Below are 16689 nucleotides of genomic sequence, written 5' to 3' on the forward strand. Positions count from 1 at the left end.
GTGATTCCATTCAGAATGTAAGTTGGCCAAGATCTTGCAGCCTCTCAGATTCACTTCTCAGCTTTGGTAGCTATGTATAGAAAGACTTAAAAAATATTGGGAGGGGGGCAAGAAGGGGTGAGAAGGAGGATGAGGAAGGGAGAAATATAAGTGCTTTTAATTGGTTTTTTATTTTAATAAGTTTGTATATAACATTTATGGTCATGACTATATTCTGTTATTTTTCTGGTTTTAATTTAAAATATATGGAAGAGAAAGCAAATTGTTATCTCTAAAAAAGTCTCTGAGTTTTGAAAGGGAACTCTGGTCTCATCATCTTTTTATTTTTTGGTAAAATTTTCTAAAGCATTGAGAGAACTTTACCCCTCCCCCTCCCCCTCCCCCCCAAACCAGGTTTGGCATTGTAGTTTCTTTCTTATTTTATTGTTCTAAATTTTCCCAAATTTAAGAGTTATTACACCTTACAGTCACTTTTGTGTCTTAAGTATGATGCAAAAATGAAAGACCTAGCATCATGGGTACTGTGTGAAATTAACCTCTCATATCAGCCTAATTTAAGCAGTAAAGCTGCAGTCCTTTGAGTAATCATTTTATGAGATAATTAATGGGCATGAGGTGAAGTTCTCTGCGCTTCCCCCTCCCCCAAGTACTTACTCTGAGATTTCTCAAAGCATCATAATTCCTTGTTAAGTTATAATGCTTAAATGTCTTTGTGGAAATATTTTAGTTTTGTATTTCATTTTTTTTTTTTTTTTTTGTTTTTTTTTTTGTTTTGCGGCTCTGTATTCAGTGATGAAGCAAATGAATCTGACGACTGGAAAACAGCGCTCAATAAAGAGGGCCCCCTTTTCCATCACTGCATTCAGGTAAGAGTAAAGAGAATCAGAATATAATACCCCTCCTTCCCCTTGATCCCATCTGGGGGAACAGTTCCTAACCTCATCTGACAGTTCTCTAGCTTTTAATACCTACCTTAACTTTTCTGTTGAGTACAGTGCTTTGTTTTTAGCCCAGGGGACAGAACTCTGTGATTTTCTTCTACTCTCCCTCCAACTCACTCCCTCCCCGCCCCCCCCCCAAAAAAAAAAAAACCCTAGTAAAAAGGACCCTAAAAGAGCCCTTCAAGTAAAAGCCGAATAACTGAGCAGCGGTCTGCCGCCGCCGCTTCTACCTTTGCAGACCTCCGTAGTGGGACCTCCACCGGAGCCGCTGCAGACATCGTGCAGCTCACGCAGCCATGGCAGCCGTGGAAATCACGGCCGAGAGAGCTCGGCTGTTTGGCTGCTTTCAAGAGCTATTGGCCAGCATCCGCCTGCATTTCTGTCTCCATCCATCAGTGCTTGGTTAGGCGTGTGTGTCCCCGATCCCCACTTGTCCTCAGTCGTGTGCCAGCTCCCTGCCGGGGACAGGGGGGGTGGGGGTGGGGGGAGGAAGTGGGTGGTGGTGGTGGTGGTGGTAGACTGCTCAGCTCTAGTCTGTGCTTGACTGCGGTTGACCGCAGAAGTTACCTGTGGTTACTGGCGGAAAACTAAAGTATTGGATGGGGGGAATTATTGTATAATTTGTGGGGGGCATGAATGTAAAGATATTTTTTCCCACTTCTCTTTTTCATTAAACTCACAAAACATATTATAGAACTCTGTTTATTGATAAGATCTGTTAGTAATCAGTATACCTATTACGAGTGCACCAACTGGAGTCAGGAACTCGTGTGTTCAAATCCGGCCCCAGACACTTGAATTATTGAATATATTGGATGATTTTGGGCAAGTCATTTAATCTAGTTTGCCTTAGTTTCCTCATATGCAAAATGAGCTGGAAAAGGAATTGATAAACCACTCCAGTGTCTTTGCTAAGGAAACCCCAAGTGATGTCAGAAGTTGAATACGACTGAAGAAACACTATGTACCTATTATGTGTGCAGTAAAATCATGATATGCGCTAGCAGTATTCTTTTTTCATGTGATTCTCATCTTTTCTGCCTTAAAACAATTCTAGAACAAATCATATAGTAGTTAAAAACCGGTTGTTAATCACGTTAAAGCCTGTAAGGTAAGTTTCAGGAATGGGGATGGAAAAGACCTTTTGAAAACCTGTAATAACAATTCACTTATATAATGCTTTGTAGTTCCCAAATGCCTTTTATTATTTCGTTTGCTCTTAACAATAGTAGCACTGTGTTAGTTAAAGCAAATGTTATTATCATGATTTCAAAAATGAGAAGTTTAAACAATAGGACTTAACCAGTTGTCATAGCTTGAACCTAGGATTTAAATTGAAGTACTCAGATTCCATATTCTTTCTTCCTTTTCTGCCATGTAGTTGCTAATCTAAACCCTTTAGTGAATTGTTTGTGTTACTTCTAATTCCATTTACTTAAGGAATAAAATATACATATGGAAGGACTTCTAGGAAATATGGCTGTTTAGTCAAGTAATTTTCATTGTGGTATAGCAGCAGCACAGTTTTCTATTTTCAGGTGTTGCATTTCAGAAACATTTTTCTTTTTTGCCTAATTATTCTTAGAGAGATCTTTTCTGGACCCCAAAAGGAAGATAATAAATCCTAGAGAAGGAAGATAAATATTTTTGGTTATTTACATTAAATAAGATTGAGAAGAAAATCTGCTATTTTTCTCCTGTCTCAAATGACTCATCACGCAAGTATTGAAACCCCTCTTCTTTCCCAGAGCATTTAAAATTAAGCTGAATGTCATGTTACAGAATGATCTGTAGAGAAATAGCTATGTGCTCTTTTTTCTCTCCTTAATTTTTTTCAGTTGATAAACATATCTTCTCCTTCACACTTCTCCATTGGACTTTTGTTTGTATTTTACTATAATTACTTATTAAATGTTATTGAGCATACCTCCAAATACATGATCGAAAGGTAGTGATTATAGAGATTATACTGTATATAGAATATTAATACCTTTTCTTCAAAGAATTTGTAATCTGGAAGTAAAATGTGAACTAAGAATAGAAAATATGTATGGAAATAGCACTTTTGGGCTATGGAAAACTTGCCAGTGGAGTCAGGAACTTTTTCTTTGTTTCATTAAAGACAATTTGAAAAAAATCCCAAGGTAGGATTGGGATGGAGTGGGTTGAGTACTAACAAGGAGAATGTATGATGAGTTTAGAATGCTGTAATGGAGAGATTCTTAACCTAAGGGACAGAAATTGGCTTTTAAAAAATATGCATATGTATGTCTATGTATGTATGTATGTAAATATATGTATTGGTTTCCTTTGCAATCCCATTTATTTTATACATTTAAAAATATTATTCTCAGAAAGGGGACCATTATCTTCACCAGACTTGCTAGAGGTTTCCAAAAAAAGATCAAGAATCTTTGCTATAAAGCATTACAGTTTAAAATTAAAAGCTGATTATTCTTAGAGTTAAATAGAGAGCTTTGGAGATTTTTCTTTCTTTCTTTTTTTTCATTTTTTAACAGATATTTGAATGGTATATTATATGAAAGTCACTTGTTCAGGGGATACAATTATAAGTAAGAGACAATCATTGTCTTTTGCTATCTGTTTAGTAGACCAAAAAAGATGAATATAACATGTCAGGGATTTTTTAATTTTTATAGTTATTAATGCCAAACGTGATATGTAAAGTGCTTTGGAGGTTCAGAAGAAACAGAGATTACTTACAATAGAGATCATCAGCAAAGGATTCCTCTAAGAAGCAGAATATGAATTGGGCCTTGAAGGACAAATACGATTTTAATAAGTAGAGATGGGTAAGGAGAAGAAGTCTTTCCAGGTGGAGAGTTTGAATACTGTAGAAGTCAAAAACACAAAATGTTTTTGGAGAATGGCCAATAATCTGCTCTTGATAAAGTAAGAGAAATTTGTAATGGAGCAGTCAGAGGTGGCAGATAAGGGTAGGATGATCGGGTGAGGTTGGATTATGACTAGCCTTGAATGCTAGCCAAAGCTTCAGGATTTTATTAACTAGACAATGGGGAAGCCTGGAGGCTTTTTAAACCGAGAAGATTCTTAGTTAAATTTGTCTTTGTCTTTCCTTGTAATCTCATTTCTGTCGTAGAAAAAACCTGGGCAGTTATAACCAAATATTGGTTTTAAATAGATTATAAACTCCTTGAAGACAAAGAGCATTTTGTTTTTGTCTTTGTATCTCTTATGCCAAACAAAATGATCTGCACATAGTAGGTATTTAATAAATATTTGTTGAATTGTAACTTGCAAGTTGGATTAGAAACTTTTCACTAAATTCCTACTCTGAGGCCTCACATTTTCCCCAAACCCCAAAACCAGAATTTACTGTCATAAGAAAGTTGGCAGATAGTTACAGAGACTTTCTAATGTGTGGTGTTTTTGTTTTGTTTGTTTTTTGTCCTTGTATTTGAAGTTACATCTGTGAAAACGAGGCTATTCCTGTACCATCCCACTGGGAGAATGTGAATACTGAAGAACCCTATCAGGTGAGAACAGAAACTTCAGGGCTTACTATGCATAATAGAACTTGTAAAAGAATAAAAAAATATACCACCAAAATTATGCAAACCTCTTTTCCAGCTTATTCCTTTGCACAAGCAAACGAATGAATACAATGAGGTTGCTAATCTCTTTGGGAAAACTGTGGATAGCAACCGAATTAAAAGAATTCAGAGGATTCAAAATCTGGACTTGTGGGAGTTTTTTTGCAGGTGAGATAATTTCTTAGCTAAATCTTCTGAACATAATAATGGACTACATGGTTTAAGGGTATGCAAATGCAAGTGTTTAAAATACATTTTTCATGTTTAAAACTAGCAAAAAAAAAAAAAAAAAGGGAAATCCTGTTATATGACTGTGTAGTTTTGCCATCATCTTATTTTTTCCCTTGTTACTTGGTACTCAGGTTTGTATTTACCTAACAATGGATAAAAGTTTTTTTTTTAAATTATATTTTATATGTTTATTTATATTTAATATATTTTTATATATCATAATATATATTATACATACTGCTTGGAACACCATTAATCAATTTGCATGATGTGATAGTAAAAATTCTAAACTTAGTTAAAACTTTCACCTTTGCAGAAGAAGTTAATGCAATGAAAATGAAATCCATCTTGTTTGAAATTTGGTATTGAAAAAGGAATTAGAACACCATTCTAGCTTTGTTGACATGATTTTGGGTCTGATTTTTTTTTTTATCAGTAAATTTTGTTTTGACACAAGACAAAACTAAATTTGTAACTAAACCAGGCAAACTCATAAATCTATAGAATGTAATCCTGCAATACAATTAATCAAAAGAACATGAAAGCATGACTGTAACTGATAGATGGTGCATACAACCTTATACTTTTATAATTTTTTACACTTTTAAAAGCAGAGAAAGATATATGTTTTAACATTACTAAGTTTGTCCCAATATTATCTACTATATTATTTTGAATTTTATTTAGCAAATTCATTCAATAATGGTAACCAATGCATGTATTGTTTATTTGGTTCTACTTTTTTCATTATGCTTTACTTCATAAAAGTCTTCCCATATTTCTTTATATGTATAGTCATTTTTATGGTACAGTACTGATTAATTTACTTCCAGTTTATAGCTACCAAAATAATGATACTATGAATATTTTTATGCAGGTGGTATGAATTTTTTGTTATCAGTAACCTTGGGCAATAAAACCTAGTGGTAGAATCAAAAACATTTTCAACAACATTTTCTTGTTTAATTCTAAATTGTTGAAAACAATCACCTGTGTATTTGAATCTCTTTTGTTTGTAAAGTCTTTAAAAATAGAGGACAGAATTTTTTTTTTGTTGAAAATTTTTATTTTCTTTTGGAGAACATTCTAAATAATTTCCTATTAGTTATTTAAGATTTGGATTTGGGGAAGGATATAAGACTGATTCCTGATTAGCAAAGGGCAGAAATGTCTTGAGGCTTAGTACTAAATCTCAATTAATTACTTTTAGAGTGTTGGAAGTGTACCTATAACTTTCTTAGGCTTTTTAACATAAGAATAAAAGTCAAATATTGCAAATTATTCCAAGAAATGAATGATTAACATTCATTTTAGAACACAATATTGAAATCTTAGTGATAGTAACCTAATTAACGAATTTCTAGGTTTCATTGTCTTCATTTGTAAATGAAAAGTCTGAACTAGTCATAACAATTGAGAATTGGAAGCAATCTCAGTAACCATCTAATCTAACTCATGCAAGTAAGGAATATCAGTTAATTATAGCATCCATGATAAGTAGACATCCAACCTGTACTTGAAGACCTAGAAGATCTTCCAAAAGCAGTCCATCCTTTTAGGATAGCTTCAATTGTTAGGAAGCTTTATCTAACCTAAATCTGTATCTCTGCAACTTCTATTAATTGCTCTTGGTTCTATGAAAAAACCAAACAGAATAAGTCTTACTTCCCTTTCACATGAAAACTTTCAAATATATGAACAGAGTCATCATATACTTTGCAACTTGATATTCAGATAATCTGATTAATTTTATTATTTTCATACTAAGGTTATTGAAAATCTAAAATGTGAAAAATTGGGATTTGGGTAATGACAAAGCTTTCTTATCTGCAATAGAATTTGATTTGTAAGAACTTGGATATAGGTTTGCTTCTTTTTGAAAATTTCCATATGTCTAAGATGACCTGAATTGATGTAGATCACAGGTCTTATTGTCACAACAGTTTAATGTGAAATATGCCATTTTTCAGTTTGTTTTCCATATTTATTTTCCTTTTTTCTCTGATGATAGCTGACCATACCAGCAACCATATCCAGTTTTAGAAATTTGTCCAACTATTGATTATAGAAATCCTCTTACCTGTACAATAGAATTAAAAGCCTTTTCCCCCTTCCACTTTGTATTATCTATGGATAAGTTAAAGATTTATGTAAGATGAGGTAATGAATCCTTAATTCAAATTTAGCAAACACTAAGTGCCTACACTTACCAGAGCCATTTTATATTTTTTTGTGTGTTTTTTTATGGTCACCATGGCTTAAAAAAATCATCTTGTAACAATCCATAGGATAAAAATTAGAATGGTTTGCATTAGAATAAACTGTCTTGCAAAACTGTGAGTTTCCTACACTGGAAAGCTGAATATTAGCAGAGATTGGGTGACCATGTCAGGGGACTGCCATAGAAAAAATTTTTACATATGAATTAAAAAATTCTTTAAAGATAATTATAGATTATTAATAACCATATGAAACATTGCTCAAAATTGCTTATAATATAAGAAATGCCAGTCAAAACAAGTCTGAGGTTTCACATTATACTTGCCAAATTGGCAAATATAATAAAAAATAATAAATGTTATAAAGGCTATGTCTGTAGTCCCATAGCCTTTATAACACATTACTTTTTACACTGTTGGATCTAGGGATTAGCCCAACACTTTGTAAATCAGTTAGAATTATTCAGAAAAAAAAGGGAATTAAAATGACCATACTCTTTGACCCAGAGGCCTCACATATACCTCAAGAAGGTCAAATATTAAATTAAAGGTTTCATGTTCGTGAATATTTTGTAAATAGTAGAAATTCTTATAATAGCTAAGTACTAGAAATAAAATAGATACCTATTCAGTAAAGAATGACTAGACACATTGTGTGGTACATGAATGTAATGAAATAAATTACAAATATGAAGAATTAAAATAAAGATAGGGAAAATCATATAAACTATTATAAATTGAGGGAAGCAGAACCAAACAAATAATTTATACAACTGCTAGAACTTTCTAAACAGAAAGAACAATAAAATGAAACTAAATAGAGTATAATTACAATGACCATACTCAGTTCTAGAGAAAAAGTAAGAAAACATACTTCCCTACCTGTGTTGATGTATGTAAAATATAGTATCAGACATGCAGCTTATTGCCTACAACATTCCCCAGAGTGGTTTGAAGCAGGTTGAAATGTAAACAGAAAGTATTTTTTTTCTTGAGACAATTGGGGTTAAGTGACTTGCCTAGGGTCACACAGCTAAGAAGTGTTAAGTATCTGAGGCCAAATAAGAACTCAGGTCCTCCTGACTTCAGGGCTGGTACTCTATCCACTGCACCACTGGCTGTCCCCGGGAAGTATTTTAAAAATAAAATATAGTAAAACATAGATAATATTGATATGAGATTTTTTATGAGTCAATATGTACCTAGAGATCTTTATATGTGGGTTAGAAGTCCCCATTTGTATTTGAGTTCAACAGTACTGGTATGGAACATAGAATATACTGTCAGGTGCAGTAAATATGGTAGTTGGTGTTGCTGAACTTTTTTGTTTTCATTTTAATTGTCATCGTAAGGGTGATTTTCTGGGTAAGGATGCAGTTTTGTACATTGACAAGGAGGTTGTTCTACAGTAGTGGGATCAACCTCAAATAGAAAAACATATGTAAGCATTCCTGTGGGCCACATATTGACTTAGTTTTAAATAATGTAATATATTTTCTGTTTTTTTAATTTAAATTTTTAATATTTATTGTACATATATATATTATATTTATTTTTTGTTTTTAATTTAATTTTATATTTATATTTATTTATTCTGTTAAATATTTTACAATTCAAGCTACCCTCAGGAATGTTATAGGCTGCATGTTAGAAATTTCTACTCTAGAAGTCTTCCCACAGCATTTTGTGAATCTTAGTTCAAAGAATCATAATATATAGCTCTTTTTTTTAAATTAAAAAAACCCACACAGCTAAACTTAACTCTCACTTAATGCATTTAATGAGGAATGACATTTAAAGTATTATTTCACTTAAAGTTATTGTATTTATGTATATTCCTGTCATAGATGATGGATATAGCAAACCAAAACACCAGGCAGACAGTTATTTTTATATGACTCAGCAGTATTCAGTTTTTTGTATGAAATATTCACTTTTAGGAATATGTAGATGCATATACTTTTTATGTGTCTTAAGAGGAGCATATCCATTTTCTTAAATTGCTTTATGAATTGTACTAAACATGAAGAATTAAAATAAAGATAGGACAAATCATATAACCTATTATGAATTGAGGCAAGAAGAACCAGACATATAATTTATATTCATTTCTTTAACATTTTTCTGTTACATTTTGCTTAAGAAAAATTACTTAAATAATATAAGTATGATGCTTCTATTTGGTGGGCTTTGTTTGTTTGTTTGTTTTATACTTTTAGGAAAAAGGCTCAGCTCAAGAAGAAGAGGGGTGTGCCTAAGATTAATGAACAGATGCTATTCCATGGTACCAGCAGTGAATTTGTGGAGGCAATCTGCATTCATAACTTTGATTGGAGGATAAATGGTATCCATGCTGCTGTTTTTGGAAAAGGTAATTATCTAATTATAGGATTTCAGTTTTATTTTGATTCCCACAAGATAGTTCTTTCCTATTTTACATTGTAACCAAGTGTTTTGCTTTAAGATCAAACAAAAAAATGTAGCTAAGCACTTTACATATCTTTAAATGCTATATAAATATTAGCTATTGCTGTTTTTATTCAAGGTTTTGGTATTGTGCTCCAAGTAACTGTCCTGAGCTACTGATTCTGCCCAGAAGCCTTAGATATGCTTAGAAACATTATTGAGGTATAGAAGGTTATTTGCTCCAGGTATGAATTAGAAGTAAAACTTGTACTCTTTAACCTGATTCAGAAACTATTCTGCTCCCAGTTATCTTGTTGAAAATAGTCATCAAGATCAATTCTGATGGACGTGGCTCTCTTCAACAATGAGATGATTCAAACCAATTCCTTTGTTCAGTGATGAAGAGAGCCATCTACATCCAGAAAGAGGACCGTGGGAACTGATTGTGGACCACAACATATCATTCTCACTCTTTCTGTTGTTCGCTTGAATTTTGTTTTCTTTCTCGGTTTATTTTTCTTTTTGATTCAATTTTTCTTGTGCACAAGATAACTGTGTAAATATATATATATATATATATATATATATATATATATATATATTTGGATTTAACATATATTTTAACATATTTAACATGTATTAGACTACATGCCATCAAGAGGAGGGGGTGGAAGGGAAGGAGGGGATAATTTGGAACAGAAGGCTTTGCAAGGGTCAATGTTGAAAAATTACCCATGCATATGTTTTGTAAATAAAAGTGTTAATAAAAAAATTTTTTTAAAAGTCATCAAAAGTATTTATTAGTCAGGCATTACATGATTTTGTCTCATCCTCAGCACAGTGCAAATAAACATAGTCAACATTTCATATAAAGTATATATTAAAATTGCCCAATTGTAGCGGCAGAGCATTTGCATTCTACATGAGTATAAATGTAAATGTTATAGGAAGAGAGTGTGGAACAAAACAAGTGATTTGCATAGTGGTGAGGAACGGTGATAAATGTCGGGAAAGAATCATTCCTTTCCTTGTGTTTGGTTTTGAAAATCTGGCTTCTCTCGAGTATGCAAGTAAGTCAGCAAGAGATGAGGAGAAAAGTAAAGACTAACAGCATTTCTGATCTCTTCTTAATTCTAACTTTAATGTATCTTTTTTGTTTGTGAAAAAAAGATGGTGGGTTATAGTGGTCTGCCTGCTCTGCACAAATTAATAAGGTGACATGGCAGACCAAAGAGTCCCCCTAAACCTCATGTTGTTTTCTAGGCTACATTGAGTTATTTTGTTGGTCTTCTTCCTTCTTCAGACCACATTTGTAGTATTGCTTTCAGTTCTGAGCATCACATTTTAAGGACAAGTCATTATGTTTCCAGAAGAATGTGACCAAAGTGAATAGAAGAGTGGAGATCTGGTTATATGAGGATTAGCTGAAAGACTGGAGAAGACCTAATTTGAATAAGATTTAAGGAGGGAAGAAAGGAGAAGGTTGCTGTCTTCAAGTATTTAAAGGGTTCTCATGAAGAAGAGAAAGTAGCATGGATAGAAGCAGGAGCAGTGGAGGAATGTTGAAGGAGGCATATAGACTATGTCACTTTCTTTCTCCAGAGTGCTTCTAGGACCAAAAGTCATCTCACTTTTCATTAAATACAGTCAGGCTGTAGGTTACCCTTTCAGGCTTATTTTCCTACTTCTGTGTTTTAACTCACTTCGCCTATTGGCTATTCCAGAACTTATATCCCACCCATTGCTTCCATGCTTTTGCAAAAGTTGTTTTCAATGATTGAGCTTCATTCCTTCTCCTCTCTGACTTGAAGAATTCTTAGCTTTCTTATAATGGGGCAGCTAGGTATACGGTAGATAGAGTGCTAGTCCTGGAGTTAGGAGAACCTGAGTTAAAATCTGACTTCAAACACTTAACTAGCTTTATGACTCTTGGGCAAGTCACTTAACCCTATTTACCTTAGTTTCCTCCTCTATAAAATGAGTCCAAGAAGGAAATGGTAAATCACTCCTGAAGAATGCCAAGAAAATGCCAAATGGAGTTGCAAAGAATCGGACAAGACTGAATGTCAACAGCAGAAAGCTTTCTTTATGGATCAGCTCAGGTGCCACCTCCTATGGGAAGCCTTTTTTTTTTTTTTTTTGATACGCCTAGTTTATAGTGCTTTCTCGTCTCAAATTACCTTTTTCTTTTGTCTCTTTTTGTGTTACTTCTGTAGAATGTAAGGTTCTTGGCAGAAAAATATTTTTTATTGTTTCTAGTTTTTTATCCCCAGTGTCTAGTATGTGCTTGGTATGTGGTAGATTTATTGAAAGACATTGATTTGAACTGAATGTAAGGAAAAACATCATAATAATTAAGTAATTGCTAATTACTTAATTCAGAATAATTAAGTCCAAAAGTAGAATTGGGGGGTGAATTCCTCCACTTTAAGCTGTGCATGGATAACCACTTGCTGATGTAGTTGTAGATGAGGATTGCTTCGTGAACTGTGACAAGTTATTACATCTCTTTTGTATTCTCAGTTTATTCATTTATAAAATGAAAATATTGAATTCAATCTCAACTCCTTTTTAGCTCTTATTTTTTTGTTTCTATAATTATTCTTTATGTAAATTGTAAACAACATGGTCTCTTAGGTCATTTCCATCTCTGAGATTATGCAAAGATAATTAGTTGCAAAGCATTCCAGTTCAAATCTGGAAGATTTTTAGAATCTTTGGATGTGTGAAGCCTGGGGAAGGAAGGAGAAAACCAACTCAGAGGATTCATTCCATTTACTTAATAATAAGGGTCAAAAGATAAGCCCAGTGCTGTGGGGCTTCAAAAATCTTAAAATATTTTCAAAATAGACATCATCTTAGCAATATTATTTTTTCATACCCTTTGTATTAGACTACTTTGGTCTTTATATTTCAGTGTCAAACCAGGGAAATTTTTTTCACTTCTTGAATTTAAGAGTCATAGCAGATGGAGTATTGGACTATCACTAGATGAGAGTTTGAATTCCATCTTAGACACTTACTAGTGTGATTATAATTAAGTTACTTAACCTCTCAGATATTCTGTTCCATCACTATAAAGTGGGCATAGGAATTCTTGCATATCTACTTCTCAAAATTCTTGTGACCAAAATACTGCAAATCCTTAAAGTAAGAGATAAATAGGTAGAAAAGAGGAAGGAAGGGAGGAAAGAAGGAAGGAAGAAAAGAAAGAAGAAAGAAAGGAAAGGGAAAGGGGGAAGAAGGAAGCATGTTCTAAGTGTTTATTGTGGGCCAAGCACTACCAAGCATAAACAAATTAGTCCCTGCCTTTAAGAAGCTTACATTCTAATGAAGACAGACCATTAAGAAGAGTTGAAAAGGCAGGAAAGGGAGAGACTAATAATGGATATGGCAGGAAAAACCTGGGTTCAGCAAGATTAGAACTGGGGAACCCATGAGTGAAGACCAAGGTTCCAGGGTGGAGAAGATAGAGATAATGCAAGTGGAGAGAGAAGGAAATTCCATAATTGCCCTATAATGTTATTTCTTCAGCATTATTGGCTTTTGAAATTATTTTAGCAGGTAAAATATTTTAGCAGTGCATAGAGCACTGGTTCTGGAGTGAGGAAATCCTAAGTTGAAATCAGGTACCTGATTTGATCCTGGGCAAGTCATTTTACCTATGTTTGCTTCAGTTTCCTCCTATATAAAATGAGGATAATAATAGCATCTACATTATAGAGGTGACTGAGTATGAAAGCAGACAGAGCACTTTGTTAACCTTAAAGGGCTATGAAAATACTAAATTTCTTCTTCTTCTTTTTTTTTTTTTTTTTTTTTTTTTGGCCAAGTATAAAATTTTATTCTTGATAGATACACTGTTGATAGGTATCATCATGGGATGGTAGGACTTTGGAAGTATCTTATCCATCTGCCTCATTTTACATCTGAGAACAAAAGGCCCTAGGAAGTTAAATGACACAACTAGTAAATAACCTACCCAGCATTCAGACCCCGGTTCTCTGGTTCCAAACTGTCTCTTTATAGCAGACTCTCTCTCCATTGCACAGCAGTGAGTGCCTCTTACTGCAGGATCCCCAGCAGGTAGTAGAAGGTACTGTCCAGGGAGAGCAGGAGCAGCAGGAAACAAGATCATTAGAGACATAACACTTCACAGCATCATGACTCCAAGAAAATGATTTCACCCCCACTTGCCCATCCCTCAAGCCGCACTTGCCTCGTTTATGGAAGAGTAATAATAACAACTGCCTGACCTACCCCATGTGGCTGCTGCAGGGCCCCACGGGAGAGTGCCGGCAGAGACACTGTGAGCCTTAAAGGGCTGGGATGGAGCCGAGTTAGTGTTTCTTCCCTGGCACACGGCTGCGATGGGTCCTTTGGAAAGGTCTGCAAGTCATGAGAGGTGACATCTGACCTTAGTCTGTTTTGCTGTCTATTTTACTCCCTTGCCAATCAGAAAATGGTTTTCCTCCTTGTTCACTCAGTCTCTGGAATAATGATGGCTTTTTTGTCCTTTTCCCTTAAGGGACCTATTTTGCCAGAGACGCCGCTTACTCCAGTCGCTTCTGCAAAGACGACATGAAGCACGGGTCCACTTTCCAGATTCATGGTGTCAACTTGCAGCAGCGACACTTGTTCAGAACATATAAATCCATGTTTCTTGCTCGAGTGTTAATTGGAGATTACATAAATGGAGACTCCAAATACATGCGCCCTCCTTCCAAAGATGGAAGCTTTGTCAATTTATATGACAGCTGTGTAGATAATACCTGGAATCCAAAGATCTTTGTCGTTTTCGATGCCAATCAGATCTATCCTGAGTATTTAATAGAATTCCATTGATCTGTTGTCTAAGTGGTAATTCTGGATGGTTTTTGCCTCTTTGTCAAAGGAATTGATATATCTGTTATACAGTCCCTAAGTGTTTAGTAATCTGACCAACTTTTGAAACAGATGTGAAGAGTGGCTTCTACCTTAAAGACTCACTGGGCCTTATGTATTTCTTTCAAAGGACTAGTTAGGAAATTAATGATACTGTTGCCTTTTAAGAAATAAGGTAGCAAAGAAGCTTATTCAGAGCTGAAATAAGAGCTCACTTAACTTAAGCATTCAAAAGTTTTGAAAGTTTACTTGACTGTTAACAGAATGTGATGTTTCAATTTAAAGGCTAACGAATTCCTACACTAAGTCTTTGGAAGAAATACAGATCTTGGCATAAATGTACTGTGCTGTAATTTCCAAACTTTTGTAAGAATTTACCCTTTTTAATGTAACTCTCATGTTGTGCTGCTTTGTGTGCTTTCTGGAGAGTGAAATTTCAAACTCTGTAGATTAAACAGATGAGAAATAGCCACAGTGCTATCACAGAAGCTAAGGTGCAGTGCACTACTGTTTCAGATTTCCTTGGGAAAGCATGCTGCAAGGCCCAGACTTGCTTATATTGTTCAGTGTTCTCTCCTCCAGCTGAATTGACTAAGACTGTAGGCCACTGAGCCTACGATCCATTCACAGCTCCTTGGGAGCTGTCTGCACCAAATCCTGCTGCACAAGATGTATATCCTGTTCTGAAAAGTGTGACTTTTTAATTTATTGCTCTCAATCCCCTTTTCCCTGTTTGTTTATTGGAGTGTCTTCTGTGAACTTCTGAGATTTATCTCTTTCCTAATATTCCCTTGTGATTTACGTAACTTAGTTACATTTCGATTCTGTGTGTCTCCATGTTGTATTAATACAAAGTTTGTAGCACTTTGGAAGGTTTGCTATGTACTTGTAAGTAGCAGTGGACAATCTTTTGAAAACTTAGGTACAATTCACAAATCCACTTTATGGAGGCCTTTTCTACATTCCATCTATTTTGATATTTCATTATAAGGAAGAGCTGGTGCCAAACTTTTCCTTGAAAACTTTTCTCAGCTTATATGAACACTTTGAGGTGTTGTTGTTTCTACATTAGCATCATTAGACATTTTCAGCCTGAGGTTAAAACTCACTTCCCAGCAAGATCTGATCTAATATCCTATGGTCTGTCCCTATGTCATAGTGTGGGCTGGTAAGATTGTTGTAATGAAATATGTGAAGAGCGAGATTAACATTGACTGATCTTCAGGAGTCATATTTTCCCCAAGTTTTTCTAATAACTGACTGCATGTGTATGCAACACCTAAAGGAAATACTCTATAAGATACCTACTTTGAAACACTTGTCTTCTTGCCTCAAGCTTGTAGCCCAATCAGCCAGTATAGATGAAGTGAGCTAAGAATTATAAAGGTAATTGTGATAGAGGAAAAAAGTGAGCAAACAAACTGTAAATGAATTGTTGGGCATTCATTCTGTGTTGACAAAGTGATGGCTAGTCGAGGGAAGGGAGAAATAATATTATTGACATTAGGAATTCAGGGTAAGATTGTTTTGCAAAATGAGCAGTTATTTGTCCCTTGAAAAATTTTCTCATTTTCCTCTCTCCAGCAAGGCATATCTTTCAACCTCAGGATGAATGCTTTTCCCATTGCTTCCATAACCATCATAATGGTGTAAATAAGGTGGAAGGTTGAGGTCTCCCTTCTCAAAATTGTGTTCAAATCCAGGTTATCTGCGAGGCCAATGTGGGGTCCCAACAAAGCAGTGTATAGTAATTCTGAGCTTAACCAGTTGACTTACATAAAGTAACCATTTCAAAAGAAGGCAAGGAAAGATATGTTTTATCTTGCCTAAATTTGCTGAGAAAACACTGCTATTTTTTTCATTGGTACATTCTGTTTTGACATGACAGATATTTCCCAGTAAATACATAACTCTCACTACAAAGTACATTCCTCAAAGCATGCTATCCAGAACAGGATAAGCCTGATAGCAAGATTATGTCATGTTACATGATAATGTTTATGTTTGTAGCTGTGAACAGACCCAATTAAGCCTGAATACAGAATTAGAGGCTTTTACAAATGTTACTTCTTGATTGTTTTTTTCTTCAAAAAAGTTGAATTGGGAATATCATCCACAATCAATGAATAAAACGATGCCTGGACTCATCCATTTACTGTCCTTTTAGTGAAGAAAAGATTGTCCTAAGTTAACAGAATATTTTAAATGTACTTAGTTGAATGGTGTGGATTCCTGTTTTTTGTAATTTTCCTTCTTGGAATGTGATGAGATAGAAAGCAAACGAGTTTGTAGGAAAACATCATTTGATGAAGCTTTTGGTGATGAAATGAGCAGTTTTTCAGAAAATGAGCACATTTCATGTTCAGAATGTAGATGTTGCTAGTAAGGAATTTGGAGACATTTTGATAGACTAAATAAAGTGGTTTTACGCAA

At 34.5% G+C, this 16689-nt stretch overlaps 1 protein-coding gene across 2 annotated transcripts in view; it reads left to right on the forward strand.

The window, feature by feature from the left end:
- The window catches only part of PARP11 (poly(ADP-ribose) polymerase family member 11), a 31107-nt gene extending 14418 nt beyond the window's left edge, over positions 1 to 16689 (forward strand). Inside the window, exons 4-8 of one of the 2 annotated variants that reach the window (XM_003771296.4) lie at positions 791 to 866; positions 4387 to 4459; positions 4554 to 4684; positions 9186 to 9337; positions 13901 to 16689. In XM_003771296.4, coding sequence (XP_003771344.2) covers positions 791 to 866; positions 4387 to 4459; positions 4554 to 4684; positions 9186 to 9337; positions 13901 to 14217 — 749 coding nt within the window. In that variant the 3' untranslated portion in view covers positions 14218 to 16689. The remainder of the gene's footprint in view (positions 1 to 790; positions 867 to 4386; positions 4460 to 4553; positions 4685 to 9185; positions 9338 to 13900) is intronic. The other variant, XM_031939174.1, reaches the window with a different exon arrangement.

This window comes from Sarcophilus harrisii, chromosome 5 (assembly GCF_902635505.1).
Source record: "Sarcophilus harrisii chromosome 5, mSarHar1.11, whole genome shotgun sequence".
NCBI classification, from domain to species: Eukaryota; Metazoa; Chordata; class Mammalia; order Dasyuromorphia; family Dasyuridae; genus Sarcophilus; species Sarcophilus harrisii.